Consider the following 15,863-nt stretch of genomic DNA (forward strand, 5'->3'; position numbering starts at 1 on the left):
TGGGTTTGCAGTCTCACGAAAACATGTCGGAGTTGCTTGTTTTGTTACTCCACTTCGGAACGCTGAGATTTTTACCCAGTTGAGTCGTCTTATCGTTCGGATCCACATCGGACCTTCCATGTGAGGGAATGACGGGCTTCTAGTCGAAGGCTGTAGCCGCACCATAAGCACGATGATGCTACCGGCCCACTCACGTGCAGTTTCACCGAGATGGAATTTGTTGACTTCGTACTGGCATGTGGATATCGCAGCAGAGACTTTTGGCGATGGATTCGTGTTTGCAGGACTGCAGGAAATAATAACGCCGTGGCCGACGTAGTGCGGCTCTGCTGCCCGACGACGTCATTTTTGAAGTTTGGTGATGGCATAGAGACTTGATGAAGGCAAGTGATACGGGGTTGGTATGGGGTCGAGGATGGGGTCAGCGGCACAGTTGCTTTGTCGGCCTTGGTTGTGGGACAAACGTCGTCATGAACAGGTGCTGTTTCATGGGTCGGCAGACCCTGCGTCGTGCTCGAGGTTTTGCAAACAGCCAGGTGGTGCCTTGCATGCGCACTTGCAAACAGGGGAACCCTCCTGGACGGTTAGTTGAAGTTTATTGACAACCTTCCGAGCTTGGTCGCCCGCCCGCATTCTGTGCAGCAATAGCTGGCGGGCTAGGAGTAGCGGGAACGTGGTCTGGACAGCTGGCCGACCTTCTGACCGAGTCGCCAAAGTGACCAAACTGTCAGCACGGCGAGAAAGTGACCGTGGTGTGAGGGTGAAATGGAACCTCGGCAAAGGCAATATGGGTGTTGCTCGACGCGAGGAGTCGTGCACGAGCCCGTTTGAACGGCGGCGCATGGAAGAATGGAAGAACCTTCCACACTAGGCGGACGGACTCTCACGATCCCCAGTTTCCTGAGCGAGCACAGACGCTTTTCTTCACCCGACCCCAGATTACCGGCAGAGTGTGCAGGCTGAACGGGTCGCGAAAACGTGGAGATGAAGCAGGGTGCTATATTGCTGTGTCCAGCCGAACGCAGACACAAACAATGTAACCGACAGGGCTGACCTTTGTGCTCCGTTTCCTTTATGGTGTTTGCGAATATATAGGCACAAAGGGCTTATTTGGGGATACCGTTGCAGTAACGATGCGAACGGGAGGGTGTGCTCACTGCATGCGACGGACATTACAGATCTCTTCTCAGCCTCCCGCACACTGCAGGTCAGCCGTAAGCGTTGGAGTTTCCTCGCATTATCATGATCCAAATGCGTGCATCCAGGTCGCACAGAGTTACTGGACTTTGTTCGGGGGCAAGACGGATCCGCAGCGGCTGCAAGTATGACTCCTGCGAGGCGTCTCACGGCGCGATAATGGCGGTTGTGAAAGTGTACATTGTATGCCGGGCCGGCATGTACCTCGCTACATTAATTGGTGGCAATGCTACTTTGCTCCGCGCGTCGCAGAGTAACTGCCGGCTATGGAACGCTACTGGTGGTGAAGCTGTGAAGGGGACCCGCAGGCTAGAAATTGTCTCGGAGGGCTCGAGTGGGGAGGACCCTGAGATCGGCGCGATGCATGTGATGGCGACTAATGCACCCCATGAGCTTGACCGGGTAAACCTCGATGCGAAGGGAAGGACATGTTCCGCGGGTTCATACTTCCTTTCTTTACAATTTGGGAAGCTTTGTGGAGCGGTTTCGTTTCGAAACAGCGAGGATCTGCTTGTGTGTGGTCGGCGCAGGGACGGAGGCAAAGCAGGTGGCCACTTGCGACACCTGAATCAGGGCGTCAAACAGCCAGATGACTGTTTGGGCAGCATGCGCAAAAAACAATCGATATAATTCATTTCACAAGACGCACGGAGAAGCGGACAGCAACCCGGGGCAGGCGTTTGGGTTTCCTTTTGCGGATGTCAGAAGCCGCCGGATGAAAGCGTGGGGAGGGCAGCTAGGGTCTCCCTATGCCATCCCCGAGATGATCCTCTGACACTAAGCTTACTGCATCTGGGCATGCGATGAATCTTATCCTCGCGGAGACGGGCGTGGCGCGAATTGAGTCGTGGGGTGTGTAACCGCTGTCACTGTCACATCCCTTGTTCAGGTCTTTTTCTGGATGGCGTGCGTCGATGATTAAACAAGCCAGGTTTCTAGAGTATTGTCTAGGTGACGAGGCAGGTTTGGAGAGTTTAGCAGGCAGCAGACTCTGCCTGCTGGACGAGTCATCGTTGCATTTTGCATGTGCGCACGTCGATAGGGCCAGCGATAGACAAGCGCAGACAAGCGATGGCCAGGCGATAGGGCGAAGGATGGGCTGCCATGTCACGGTCTTCATGCCCCGACAGCCGGGATGGACTCACAGGCGCAGCGGAGCATACGGGGCTGACGGCTGCGGTAGCCAGAAATGGCAGCCTTTGTGAAGGGGCGGTCTGAGCTGCGTGGAAGCTCCGCCAACCACAGTGCACCCCCTCCAAAGAGCGGTCGCTCACCGACACATAACAAAAGGCAAATCATAAAGCGCCAAATAAAAGCGTTTCATGCGGACCGGAGCGAGGCGTGGAGAGTTGATTGTTTACGGCGGAGGATATATGGAACCCTCCCCACGGCCAGGCCTTCATCTGATCTTCATTCGAGACACACACACACACACACACACGACCAGAGCTTCAGCCTGACTCGAACGCCTGACCAGCGCAACCCCGTGGCTTTTATTTAATCGAGCCCCCCGAACGCCCACCCACCGTCGCATCGCTAGATCCAAGATCGCAAATCTCCCACATCGCTTTCCGAGACGCAGCCCGACGCTACCGGAGTAGCACCCGCAACCCTGTTTTTCCACCTGCCCCCAAACCCACATCGGCGTCATACATCATCAACCGCCCCTGCACCTCGGTCCAGTTGCCGCGACACTAGACTGACGAAAAAACCACGAAAACACACTGCAATCTCGTAGTGCCGAAAGTGCCCGCAAGTGTGTATATACAATAGCGACCCACCCCGTACGCTATACACATACCAATATTCACCCTCACCACCAACATCCTCACCACCATGCACTTCGAATCCTCTCCAGGCTCCTCACCATCCTCCTCGCCATCCAAGTCGATGCCCATCAGCATCTCGCCCAGGAACATGGCTTCACCAACATCGTCGCTGTACAGCAACTACTCTACCAGCTCTTCATCATCCCGCGGCTCAACATGTGCTTACCCATCATGGCCTACGGGCCCATCGCTGGACCACCGCAGCGCACCTTCATCCTACATCAGCGACGCAGACCTCTTTGGTGAGGACTTTGACGACGACTTTGCCTGCCCGTTCCTCGACAAGGCGCCCGCTCCACCGCGCCAGTACCCCATGGCGACAGCACTCCCCGTCTTGCCACCACTGTACGCGCCCAAGAAGCCCAAGAGCGAGCGCCGCCGCAGCAGTGGCAAGCAGCGTCGCACTTCCAAGCCCATGACTCCCATCTCCGAGTCACCAGAGCAGGTTGAATGAGCCAGCATCGCCCGATAGCATTCGTGTTATTGTAAGTCTAAATCGCATGCATCGAATCGCGTCGCAGGACTAACGGCGTTATCAGAACTTATCTTGACAACATCGACGTCACCATTGTAGGCGCGCGCGTTGGCTCCCGTCAGCAGCGCGCTGGCATGGCTGAGTGAGTCACATGAGCTCGCAGTCAGTCAGTTGCCACAGTCAGCCTCACTCAGCATCCCTCACCGGGACCTGAGTTTGCCGCGTGTCGCGCCTCAGCCATCTGACATGGCATGTGTTCTCGCATCTTACTTCAAACACCGCGACATGTTACAGGAGCTGGTGGATGCAACCTTCCCCTCTCCCACATGTCAGCCCCAGTCACACTGTTGCTTGCCAACGGTGTGAACGTGGACGCCCCCACCGTCGCTGTCCACCACACACGACAGACGGCCCTGGGGTCGCGCACTCATCACTTGCACCGTCCAGAGTCGTTTGTGTGCGCAAACGTCTGGACCGCGTTCTTGCGCCGATCCTGGCGATCACGCAGAAAGAGGAGGAATTCCAAACCAGTTTGGAGAGCGACAGAAGAATCGCATTGGAGGAGCGACATTGTGACGGATCTTCACATTTGCAGGTTCTGCGGCGTTTTTTGCCAGACCTGGCCTTTCTTTCTCTCGATACCCCCCGCTTCCGCAAATCGGAATGCGAAATATGTATGCGCGCTTGTGTGCGCAAAAGGAGCGAGGCTTATTGTGGCTGATAAGCTCTCTCGCCTGTTTTTCCCTTATTGATACCCCCACCATTCAGCCATCGTTTAGATAGATACCCCATTTGAATTTTACTGCTCGTCTTACCTTGACAACAAGAAACATATCCTTGCCATGTCCACATAGATTGCGCTTTTCGTGATGCCCGCCCTGATATAGGATAGCGATGTGATGGGGATGTGATGGGCTTCGTTAGCTGAATTTTGGTGTGTGATTGTTGAGATGTGTGGCGCTCCCAGAGCGGGCTTCGGTAGTTCTACCATGTTTCTTCTGCATGATGCAGCGAACCCGAATCCGTGGTGGAATATCGCTTTCCCTCTCCTATGTGTGCTCGAGTCGCGAACGAAAAAGCAAATTGCAGAACGACCAGTTGGGCGCTGTACACGCAACGTCATTTTGCAGAGTCTCGCATGCTGAGTATAATATTGTCGCTGGGAGGCCCTACCGTCCCAATTCGGCAATCCCTTACTATGCGCTCCCTGGAAACATGCCTCAGAATCCTTCCCTTCCTCATCGTCAATATTCCCATATATCGCGAAGATGTCCTAAATTAAGCTTTGCTTCAAATCTCGCGGGATCCATCTGTACTGGACGAACATTTTTTTTCTTGCACGGATCCGCATATCGGTCATGCTGTATCACCATACAGTCTGGCTGGACCTGCAGTGCTGATAAGCTGCATGCTTGCCTCACCTAAATTAGTCCGCACGCAAGCTGTCCAGGAACGACACGCGATTTGTGCGAGACAATTCAGTAATTTTGCGTCCCCCGCTGTAGTCTTGCGAATGCCGTGGGGCAGAGTACACAGTACATCTAAAAAGAGGGGCGAAATGCGTGTGGCTGGTAGACGGTGTAGAGAAGTCCGGGATGAGAATCCTTAGTCGGGCGCTTCGCTTGGAGCAAGCCTTGAAGCGGAAAGGAGTGTGAATAATTCATCACGCAACTAAGGCAATGTGTGCCCAACTTCATGACACCCACCCCCGTTTCTGCGATACCGTTGGGTATAGCTCGAACGGTGTAAGACGCTGTTGAGAGCTAATGACACGGCCTGAAGCAGCTTTGCTAAATTGTTTCTTCATGCCGAGAGGAAACACGAGGGTTTTGTAGCTATTATGAACTGGCATGCATATATCACGACCGGGGAACGACGCTCGCATGCCAGATCGGCGGAGCTTTGACTTGGTTGAAGCTGACGGGGCGGGAGTAGATCGATTGTGCTTGGTTAGCGACGTGTGCTTCTGTGTCTCCTGCCTCTGCAGCGGCACGTTATGCTTTGTGCTTGGTTCAACGACAGAGGGTGGTGGTTCCTGGGCCGTATATGTAGGTATCAACACATTAGTCGGGCATGGATTGCAAGACGTTACCATGCCCCCGCGATACAAGCGGCTGGGTTTGAATGTGAAGTCGGAACTACCATCTCCTGGGGTCTCGCACGTCATGCGCGAGGTGTTGATGTTTCTTCCGGGACGGGCCATGGCTTGTGCAGGATAGTCGTTCAGGGACCGTGACCTTTGTGCCACCAACTTACATATCCGCTCCCGAGCGTTGCGGGTTGAGCGCGTTGCGCAAAAAGCTTGGGCGCGATGCGCTAGCTGCCACGGTCAAGGCCGCGCAGTATGCGAACGGCTGGCCAAGCGGCAGGAGAGAAAATTGTGAACATGTCGTGATGGCGCTACCGTCACCGTACTTTGAGAAGAGTCATGGCAGCGTCGAGAACAGAGAGTCGTTATATGCATCGAGTCGACGAGGCATGTCGCATATTTGAGCACGTAGGGATCATCCTTTACGGGCCGGTCCAAGGCGGCCGCACCGCGATCTGATACGCTGGTTTCGAGCGCGAAAGTGTGATGATTGTGCGGTAGGCACATGTGCTGGCCAATGAGGGCGGCCATCTCGTGTACTCTGTCGACCCCAGTCTTCCGCGTCTTCGTCCCTGTGCCGTTCAGCCCTCTGAGAGGCTGGTCTGTAAACCCACGCAGGCACGCCGGCGCGAACCTAACCATTAACGTGCGGTGTCACCAACTTGGCTTCCAGGATGGCAGCATGCGTCTGCTTCGTTCGTCGAGTCCCCGAAGGTCCAATGTCGACCTTTCACAGCTGGCGAGCGAATGAGGCTGCGCAACCCCAGCCCGTTAACGCCTTTTGCTGCCGGGTCTGCTGCTCGTTGGCTGGACGGCACCAACCGATGCCTTTCGTACTATTTCGAGCGAGTATCAGTCGGGCTTTGGAGCTCTAAGCGCCGTTAGTGATAGGCGGGCGTCCACGCGCTTCAACTCACACATCGCCTGCGCTGTTGTCGCTTTTTCTCTACCTTCTCGCTGCTTGCTTGCTTGTCTGTCTCTTCAGCTGCACGTTGTTGTACCGCCGCATAAGACGAAAGCGGTACCCAAGTTCTGTTTAACCGCCTCAACTTTGATCCCTGTAGAGACCGGGGCGGGGCCAAAGGGTACCCTCCTCCAGACGCCGTGGAGCTGTCAGCGCATTGCTGTTTAGCGCGCTCTTGCTCTCTGCAGTGAGTTGGATTCCCCTGACGTCTTGCAGTTTCACACTCGCTCTTGTGCAAGCTCCTGATTGTACTCCCGTTATCCCAAATCGCCATCGTCTTCAACGTTATGCGCTTCGCGGGCCCTTGCGGACCTGACCCGACTGACGACCACCCATAGATCCAGCCCTCACCATGTCGACTGGACTAAGACAGCGCGCGAATTCCAATTCCATCAAAAGCAACTCGGTTCGGTCCACAGACGTCAAGCTCAAACCCCCGACGCCGGGCCAAGATGAGTTCGCATTCGAGCCCTGTGCAGCAACAGGCTCCTTCCTGCTCTATGCGCAACGCAACGTAATACTCGTCCTCCACCACGACACACTGGCGATAGAGCGCCGCTTTGATAGGCATCGGGAAGATGTATCGTGGATATCAGTCGACACAACAAGCGAAAGGGGAGCAGGCCGGTTAGTGGTCTCGTACGACGCCGGCTCAACTGCAATTGTGTGGGACTTGTTCACGGGCGACGAGGTGGCGAGATTTGCGTCGTATGAGCAGATTCGCGTCGCGACGTGGATGAGAAATGGAAACGTTGCTTTTGGTGAGTGACGAGTTCGGGCAGTCGCCATTGCCTGTTCGGGTGCTAACATGTGCATAGGGAACGCGCAGGGCAACATCATCCTGTTCGAGCCTTCCACATCCGAACACCTCTCCGCCAGAACCATCTTCGACCCCATCACCGCACTAGCACCAGCTTCAGACTGCAGAACCTTTGCGATTGGGTGCGTACATGAGGTATCCAGTGAATTGGGCATCAATGCTAACACCTGCAGGTATCTCAATGGCTCAATCCTCATCGCCACCCTGCAGCCATCCTTCACCATCCTGCACACTCTCACCACCCCAAGAAACCCTTCTCCTATCGCGGGTCTCGCCTGGCATGGCTCTTCATCAAAGCAAAAGTCCGAGATGTTGGCGGCCCAAACATCAGACGGTGACCTCCGAGTATGGAGTGTTCCCAAGGCCCAACACGGCAGTGACGCCCCATGTGTAATCCGTGTGCTCAACCAGAAGGAACAGAGAGAGCCCGGACCTTGCTGGTTTGCCTGGTCAAAGAACGGCAGGATCATCCAGTACACCGAAGGGTATGTATCTTGGCATGCGCTGTCAATTCGTCCACGCTAACACGTGATATATAGTCAAACCTGCGCATGGGATGTCCGCACCAAGAGAGTGTCGTACGAAACTGTGCCAACAACCGATGGCATCGCTGCGATCTGCAACTACGGCCCCACTGCCACCCTCTTCACCATTGGACGCAACTCAAGCATCCAACAATACGACATCAACCCCAGCAATGGACCTGCCACCATGGTAGCTAACGTTCAGCATGCGCCTGCCAACACGCCTCCATCTCCACCAAGCTCCCTAGACGAACAGCAAAAGCAGATGGAGACACCACTCACTGCTCTCCCATCGAAGTCGCTCCCACTAATGCTTGCCGACTCAGAAAGCAGTGCGGACGAAGGTGTCGCCATGTCACCGCTGCAGAAAATTGCCCAAGAGATGGACCAGCTAGAAGAGGAGCGCCGCGATCGTGTTGGTCCTCTCAGTCCTGTATCCAGCCGGGGCTCCCAGAGCTCTCGATCATCTGGCAGTGGCCGCGCTCCCCGTTACCGATACGACAGACCATCGCATGGCTCGGCATCGCAGAGGTCAACTAGATCGAAGAGCTCCAACGGCTCCGGTACCATTTTCTCATCCGGCACATCGTCCCTTGCTGGCACCTCAACACGTGAAAGCGTTTCCATTCGATCAATATCATCAGCTGCATCTTCATCCCGGTACGGCTCCTCAGCTCTCCGCAAAGAGGTTCTGCGAAGCCCGGAAGAATCCAAGAAGAACCAACACATGGATCTCTTCCCGTTCACCAAAATGAGGCTGAGTGATGTACCTTTCCGCCCCACGGACCTTGGGCCAGATCGCACTCCAGACGATCTTCGACTCAATATGCTCAAGGTCGTGTTTGGTTGGGACCAAGACATTGAGGATCTAGTACAGGACGAACTCGCACGCCATTCCCCCGGTTCAGCCGCTGCTGTCCTTCTTTCGAAATGGCTTGGTGACCTCGGCGCTGATCTCATGGCTTCTATGGTCGGTTCTGAGTCAATGACTTCGTCTGACTGGATGTTGCTGGCCTTGAGCAACATGGGTCAAGGCTCGCAAAAGAAGGTCGGTGAAGCCTTCGTTCAGCGTCTCCTGGAGAAGGGCGACATCCACCCCGCCGTGGCCATCTTCCTCGGACTGGGTGAATACAACGACGCCATCGAGGTCTACGTGTCTCGGAAATATTACATGGAGGCCATCCTGCTGACATGTTTGACATTCCCAACTGACTGGCAGAGGCAATCTTTTCTAGTCCGCAAATGGGGAGAACATGCAGTTCAACACGGCAGAGCGGAGCTAGCCGTGCGCTGTTTCTCTTGCATGGGTCTCGAAACTACAGAGCCCTGGTTCTCACCACGTGCGCAGGATGCCGTTTTCTCTGCGCAGAAGCAAGCGCTTCTTGGCTCACAAATGAGCCCCCCTCTGTCGCCTCCTAGTGGTAGTGTTGGCAGTAGCCGAGTCGCGGCCAGGATGGCCTCACTCAAGCTCGTCACGGACTTCACGCGCGGACCTCAACCCAGGCAGATCGTCCGAGAAGAGGACGAAAAGACACCCATGAACGCCGGTGTCACGCCTATCGCAGAATCAGCTATCAGCCCAGCTGTAGGCCATGGTGGTTGGCTTGGTCGTGCTGCACGTGATGCCTCCAGGGAGCCGTCATCGGCACGTACTGCCACACCAGGTTCATACAGCAGGAAGCGTTTCCCTTCGCGATCTGACGCTGGTCGCAAGACTACCAACAACGAAGTCCTTGCATCGTTGGCTATCCCAGATCGAGGCCAACGTAACGAATCTCATCCAAGAACTGCCATTGACAATATCGGCCGCGAAGTGGAGACCCTACCATTCTCGACGCGCCGAGCAACAAGCGGTTCCAAAGATTTCGTCCTTTCCGCAGCGACTTTCAACCCAGGGAAATCGAGCGATCACCTACCTTCCCCAGCAGCTGGAGTGTTCGATGTTCTCGAGAAGAAACGTGCCGAGTCTCGCGGTAGCTCACGCAGTCGGAACATTCAAGAGCTTCACCTTGACATGCCGGACGCTGTAGTTGAAACAGGTCCAGAGACAGGTTACAGCAACAGCAGACTCAGTCCACCTCTCACCGGCGCAAGCATCAAGAGCGCCAAGGCACGCAGCATTGATCAGTACATCAGCAGTCTGGAAGAAGCAAACCACTATTCTCAGAACCGCGCCAACTCCAGAAACGAGGAGAGGCCAGCTTCGCGCACCGCACGCACTCGTAGTCGCACTCGTGAGGAGTCGCAGAACCGCGGACGATCAGGTGTTCGCTACATTCGTCAAGGAAAGCGTTCCCCATCCTCACCTGTGCCAATGTCTCCTGAAGACGCAGGTATCTACTCTTCACAGAAGAAGGAAATGGGAACTAGCACGGAAGATTTCGATGATGAGAGGTTCTACAAGATGAGCATTGCTTCTCCGGCTGTCACAGAATCTGTTGCCAGCACCCGCACTGCACGCAGCCGGGCACGACAGGGAGTCAGCAAGACAAGATCCTCGTCCAAGGCAGCGACTCGCCGCACTGAGTCTCCTGAAGGTGCCGTACGGGCCCGAAGCAGAGGCGCTAGCCGCGCGTCAAGTCGTCGTCCAGTTGAGGGTCGCGGACGAAGCGCTCAGCGCGGAGAGCACTCCCCCGTCTCTCCTCAACCCATGCAGCGCGATGATGATGAAGGATTTGCTGGATATGAGCCCCCTCGCCAGCGACACCGCAGCAGTAGCCGCCGGCCTTCTGACAGTGCTATGAGCAGTCGTCGAGAGGCCTCCGAAGAGCGCCGCGCACCACGAGACCGATCTGTGAGCCGAAAGCCCACGCCATTCCTGAGGGAATCTAGCCGCACACGAGGCTACGGACGCGATGCTTCTCCTGATTCCCTGACTTCAGGACGTTCGGGCGCGTCGCGCATGCGCCCTGCCACGTTGTCAAGGAGGGCCCTGGCCGCTCGTGAGTTGGAAGAGCGCAGACTGTCTTTGGCTCGCCGGCCATCCGCTCCAGTCATTCCCCATCCTGGAGATCTCGCATTCCGACCAGTGTCCCACGAGCGGTCGAACACTGATGACATGCTAAACTCAATGTCGATGTATCGCGATCCAATTACGAGAAGCCAAACAGCGGATCCGGAGATGACCAAGAGAATCGGCGGCGCAGGACCAACATCGACGACATCTGTACCAATTGGTCTTCCAGCCAATCCTCGTGCCATGCGTCATCCTAGATACATGACTGCTGACCCAAATGATGAGGATGACATCCCAGCAGTGCCAAGTATCCCGGACAACATGCAATTTCAAGACTCGCACTCCGGAGAAACAGACGACATTGGGCCTCTACTGCCAGCAACCACTTTTGGTCAGCCTACTGCACCTCCAAGGTCCATGTCAGCGCCTCCGCAGGACATCCTTCCATCCAGCACCTACAACTCGCCTACCTTCCCGATGGGCAGACGCCCCTCTGTAGGTGGATCTCGCGGTCACTCTCGCCAGAACACGATGCCCGATGTCCTGCCTCAGACCAACTACAAGCGCCATAGCCCACCGCCCATCACTGCGAGCATCGCCGAGACAATCCATGAGAATCACAACCACAACCAAGTCATCATCATCGATCAGGAAGAAGACAGGGCCCCTCCTCTGCTATCTCAGCTCCAGCATCTAGCAACCCCACCGCCTCCGCCACCACCACCGCTAAACCTTGGCGGTCACAACGGCATCGGTATGATTAACATTGCTATCGATAGCAACAGTCCCGGCGAAAAGCCCATGGAAGTGTCACCTACCAACCCTTCCGCTACAGGCTCCCCACATGCACACCGTCGGGGACGCGGCAGTGTGAGCGAAAACCTGGGTATGACATTCAAGCGCGTAACTGAACGCATGCGTAGCACCAGCCGTGGGCCTCAGCGCGCCAAGTCCCCACCTATCACTATGACCCGCGCTGAGCGATCCCCCTACGAGAGCGTACCAGAGTTCTCCTTCCCCCGTGGACCAAACACGAGATCCCCTCCTGGCGACTCGGGCAACCACCACGACTCGAACTTCAACCAGGTTCCTCCTCCGCCTCCGCCGCCACCACCGATGCCCCAGCCCATGGAGCAAGTCATTCCTCCGGACAACGGTCAGCCTTTCTACAGGAACCCCAAGGAGCTCCGCGCCAACATGCCTCCCAACACCCTCCAAGCTGGTGTATACCAGGGCGGCGAAAACACACCCATGATCTAGGCTCTTAGGCCTTCATCACCCTTTTCCTCATATACCATGTACAACTGAGACGGCCTACTATAACGACAAACCTTTGCATCTTCAACACTCTCCCTGGCAACCCTTGACCGTTGATAACAACATCTACTTCTCCACCACCTCCTTTGGCATCTTTTACCATCATCAAGCGTGTCATTACCGCATTGCTCTATTTATCTTGTCTTTCTTGTTCTCGTAGTATCATTTAGCGAGTTGGGTTGCAGTTCAGTTTATCTTGTTGTCCACACATGTTTTGTATCTTCAAGCCAAAGACCTGGATCTGGGAAAACTACCTTATCTTTTCCCACTAACGCTTCGCGGCGGATTATGTCGATACCCTTTTTTTGTATGTAGTTAGCTTTGGCATTTTTGTGTTTTGTGTTTTGAACAAGGCGGGCGGGTATTAGCATTGCATTCGGAGGATGAGGATAAAGGGAGAGAGAATTCGCATTAGGCGGATTGACGGGTCTGTGGTTTATGGTACATGGGGAAAAGAGCTGGAAATCTTTCATCTTCAACGTTAATGTACATGCTTCATGATTGCGCTTTCTTGCTTACCTTGGCCTTGCTACGTCTGTCCTTTGCTGCTTTGCTCTGCTTTGCTCTGCTCTGCCCTGCTATCGTTCTCGCACCGTACTTTTGCCCAAAGCGACTCAACCCCACCACCATGTCCATACAACATCACTGTTGCCACGAAATTGCTCAGCCTCTGATTACCGCGCGCGTTGTTTCCTACTCAATATACCAAAGATAAGCGCCTCACGGCACCAAAAGCTCGCTATTTTTCCTTAACACACTCTTTTATCGTCAGGGTATGAGAGTAGGAATAATAAGGACATCTTTAGTCTATTTCAGTCTAATCTAACTCTATCCACTCTCTACATCTTGCACGGGATAAGTGTTGAAGGAAATACCAAGTGAATAGATACATGCATCTTGTTGATGTATCCACTACTTCGCTAACCTCCTGTCATGCTGACCCCCGACGTACATCCCATCGCCTCGTACTCATATCCATGTAGTAGATGGGGTATCGCATACATCCAAACCATATCGCCGTGCCTCTTGGTCAACTGATCCGTGGCACCAAACGTATGTCTCATCATGTGCATATCCGATATGCTGAGGTCTCCGATATCGATGATTGTAAGGCTATGCAAGATGAAGACCTAGCACAGAGATATGTCATCTCAATCTATGTTGTGTGGACTGCGGTATAGAAGGCGCCCGTATTCGTTAGGATGTCGTCGAAATGCTGATGTCTCGTCACTGTCACGTGGATATGCATGTTCCGTTCACGTAGCGGTGTTGGTATTGGCGACAGGTGCAGGAGCGGGAGCAACGGCAGCTGGGGCAGTCGAGGCAGCATCGCCAGCACCCGCAGCGGGAACAGGACCAGCATGTGCGCCGCCTCTAGCACCTCCACGACCACCACGTCCTCCACGAGGTGCAAAGTTGCCACGAGCGCCGCCACGAGCAGGCCCGGTCGGTGGACCGTTGAAGCGAGGAGCTCTGGCGACCTTTTCTTTCCGTTCAAGAACCTGAACAGCGCCTTGGGCGATCTTGATGGGGCTGGCGGCCATGGCTTTCTTGAGACCATCCGGCTCGGCAAAGTCGACATAGGCGAAGCCCTTACGCTTGTCAATCTCGACTTTGTCAATACCTCCAAAGGTCTTCATGACTTCCTCGATGAGGGGCTCGGTAATACCCTGGCTGGGATTGGCATGCTTGAGGAACGCTTGCTTGCTTGTGGGTGCGGGCACGGGTTGAGCTGGTGCTGCTTTAGGGGTATTGTTGTGCGCCTGGGCGGGTCCCGCATCGGCCTTTGCTGGAGTAGAATGCGACTGTGTAGGAGCGGGGCTGTTTCTGGCTGCGGCAGGCTCGGTGGGTGGAGCTCGTGAGGCAGCTGGACCTTTGGGAGCCGTCGGAGTATGAGCCTGAGGCTTCTTCAAAATTTGCGGCGCAGGAGTCTTCAGCGGCGTCTGGGGCTTTACATCGCTGGCGGTAGCCTTGTCGTTGGGCTTGTCACCCTGATTGGCCTTGAAAGCGCGGCGTTCTGCTCGAGTTGGGCGCTCCTTCCTGCTTGCTTGCGCATTCTTGTCCGGAGTCGAAGCTGCAGGTTGTGAAGCAGGCGACTCTTTGGCCTTTTCCTCGACTGCCTTGGTCTCCTTTGCTTGTGCATTGGACTCGGGCGCAGGCGTACCAACCTCGCGCTTCGTTCCCCGTCGACGAGTTGGGGCAGGTCCTACGCCGAGGTCACGCTGCAGCATCGACTTTGCGAGTGCGACGTTACCACGCTTGCGCTCCGGTGCTGGGCTGGCAGAGGCCTTGTCCGCCGAGGCTGAGGCAGATGATTTGGAGGATGACGCTTCCTTGTTAAGGATCTTGACAGCCTCCTTGGAGGCTTGCGCCTTGTCAGCCTTGCTTATGCGGCGGTTCTTATCTCCAGAGTTAAGGGCGTTCTCCTTGCCTGGCTTGGCGAGTATCTTCTTCTCACCATCATCCTTGCCCTCTCCACGACCTCGATTGGCCTTTGCGCTCGGCTTCTCCCTGTTAGCCTTCTTTTCCCGGAGCGCTTCGATCAGAGGAGTGGTCTTGACCTTCTCCTTCTGACCTTCATTCTCGGCGGCGGGGGGCTTGGTGATGGGGTTGGTGAGGCTCTCGAGGAAGTCCTTGAATTCCTGATCCTGATCGATGGTGCCCTGGCGGTTATCGTTCCTGCGGCGGCCACCAGGCATCTTCGGGTAGGGAGCGTATTCGAGCGTAGGCGGACCGACGAGGGCGGGGTCCTGCCATGACTTGGTGGCATCGTGGAAGGTGATTGCGCGCACGTGGTCACCGAGCGCCTTGACATGGTCCTGCTTGGTAACGTGGACGTATGCGCGCGCTGGCTTGGAGGGTTTGGCGGCACTGAGGGGGTCAATAGGCCGTCTCCAAAAGACAAGTAGGTGAGGTTTACTCAGTAGAAATCTTGCCCTTTCTGTAATTCATCCAATCGATCTTGCCAGCACCAAGCTTCCACTCGTCGCCTAAAGCCTCTATGAACTCGGTCTTGGTGAGGCCAGGAGGAAGTCGCCGACATATCAGCTTCAGGCGGGGTTGGGCTGCTTTGGGCCCACGAGGCGACTGGGCTGGGGCGTTCTTCTGGAGAAGTGTGACTGGCAGGACGCCGTTGGGGTTATTCGGGGGGGCCATGGGAGCGCGATGATGCTCGTTTGTGCCTTGAGTCGGTATGCTCGAATCGTTAGTTCTTCTCTATAGTCAGCTGTTAGTGATGGTTGTTTGTCATACACAAACATGATATATACCGTGGTTGTGGTCGTACTCAAGAGCCTGTGCCGGGTGAATTTATCGCGCGTGTCGCTGGGCAGAGGTAAAGTGGAGGAGGGAGCGCCGGTTCGTAGATGAGGACATTGGAGGGCCACTCGAGAAGGCAGTACCAGACACGGCGATTGTTTTGGTGAGAGTTGCGGCAATGACGCAGCGACAACGGGCGCGCCTTCACGAGACAGTGGGCGAGGGCAGGCGCAACGGCAAGCGCCGAGGGGCGGCAGCTGCCCCACCGGCGCCCGCGTCTCGACTACACCTCAACCACGCCGATATATCCTCAAGACGCCGAACCTCGCGCTGCCCACACCGCAGCCAATTGCCGCTGACTGCGCACACTTTCACTGCGACCCACGCTGACCCATGATACCCTATAGCCTATCCCTCAGCACCCCCATCGGCAC

The 15,863-nt window shown here is 55.5% G+C and overlaps 3 protein-coding genes across 3 annotated transcripts; 2 read left to right on the forward strand and 1 right to left on the reverse strand.

The window, feature by feature from the left end:
- Positions 1-3,033: 3,033 nt before the first annotated feature.
- J4E92_006903 (uncharacterized protein) lies at positions 3,034-3,480 on the forward strand (the record flags this gene model as incomplete). Its single annotated transcript, XM_051498268.1, has 1 exon — positions 3,034-3,480. The coding sequence occupies one exon, from the start codon at positions 3,034-3,036 to the stop codon at positions 3,478-3,480; it is 447 nt and encodes a 148-aa protein (XP_051351202.1).
- A 3,426-nt stretch (positions 3,481-6,906) lies between these two features.
- J4E92_006904 (uncharacterized protein) lies at positions 6,907-12,114 on the forward strand (the record flags this gene model as incomplete). Its single annotated transcript, XM_051498269.1, has 4 exons — positions 6,907-7,315; positions 7,373-7,496; positions 7,548-7,859; positions 7,914-12,114. 4 exons carry the CDS (start codon positions 6,907-6,909, stop codon positions 12,112-12,114), a joined length of 5,046 nt encoding a protein of 1,681 aa, XP_051351203.1.
- Positions 12,115-13,427: 1,313 nt separating this feature from the next.
- J4E92_006905 (uncharacterized protein) lies at positions 13,428-15,327 on the reverse strand (the record flags this gene model as incomplete). The annotated part of the gene is made up of 2 exons (XM_051498270.1): positions 13,428-15,063; positions 15,092-15,327. The coding sequence occupies 2 exons, from the start codon at positions 15,325-15,327 to the stop codon at positions 13,428-13,430; spliced, it is 1,872 nt and encodes a 623-aa protein (XP_051351204.1).
- Positions 15,328-15,863: the final 536 nt, after the last annotated feature.

The sequence above is a fragment of the Alternaria infectoria genome (genome assembly GCF_024043175.1).
Source record: "Alternaria infectoria strain BMP 0036 chromosome Unknown scaffold_11, whole genome shotgun sequence".
In the NCBI taxonomy this organism is placed as follows: Eukaryota; Fungi; Ascomycota; class Dothideomycetes; order Pleosporales; family Pleosporaceae; genus Alternaria; species Alternaria infectoria.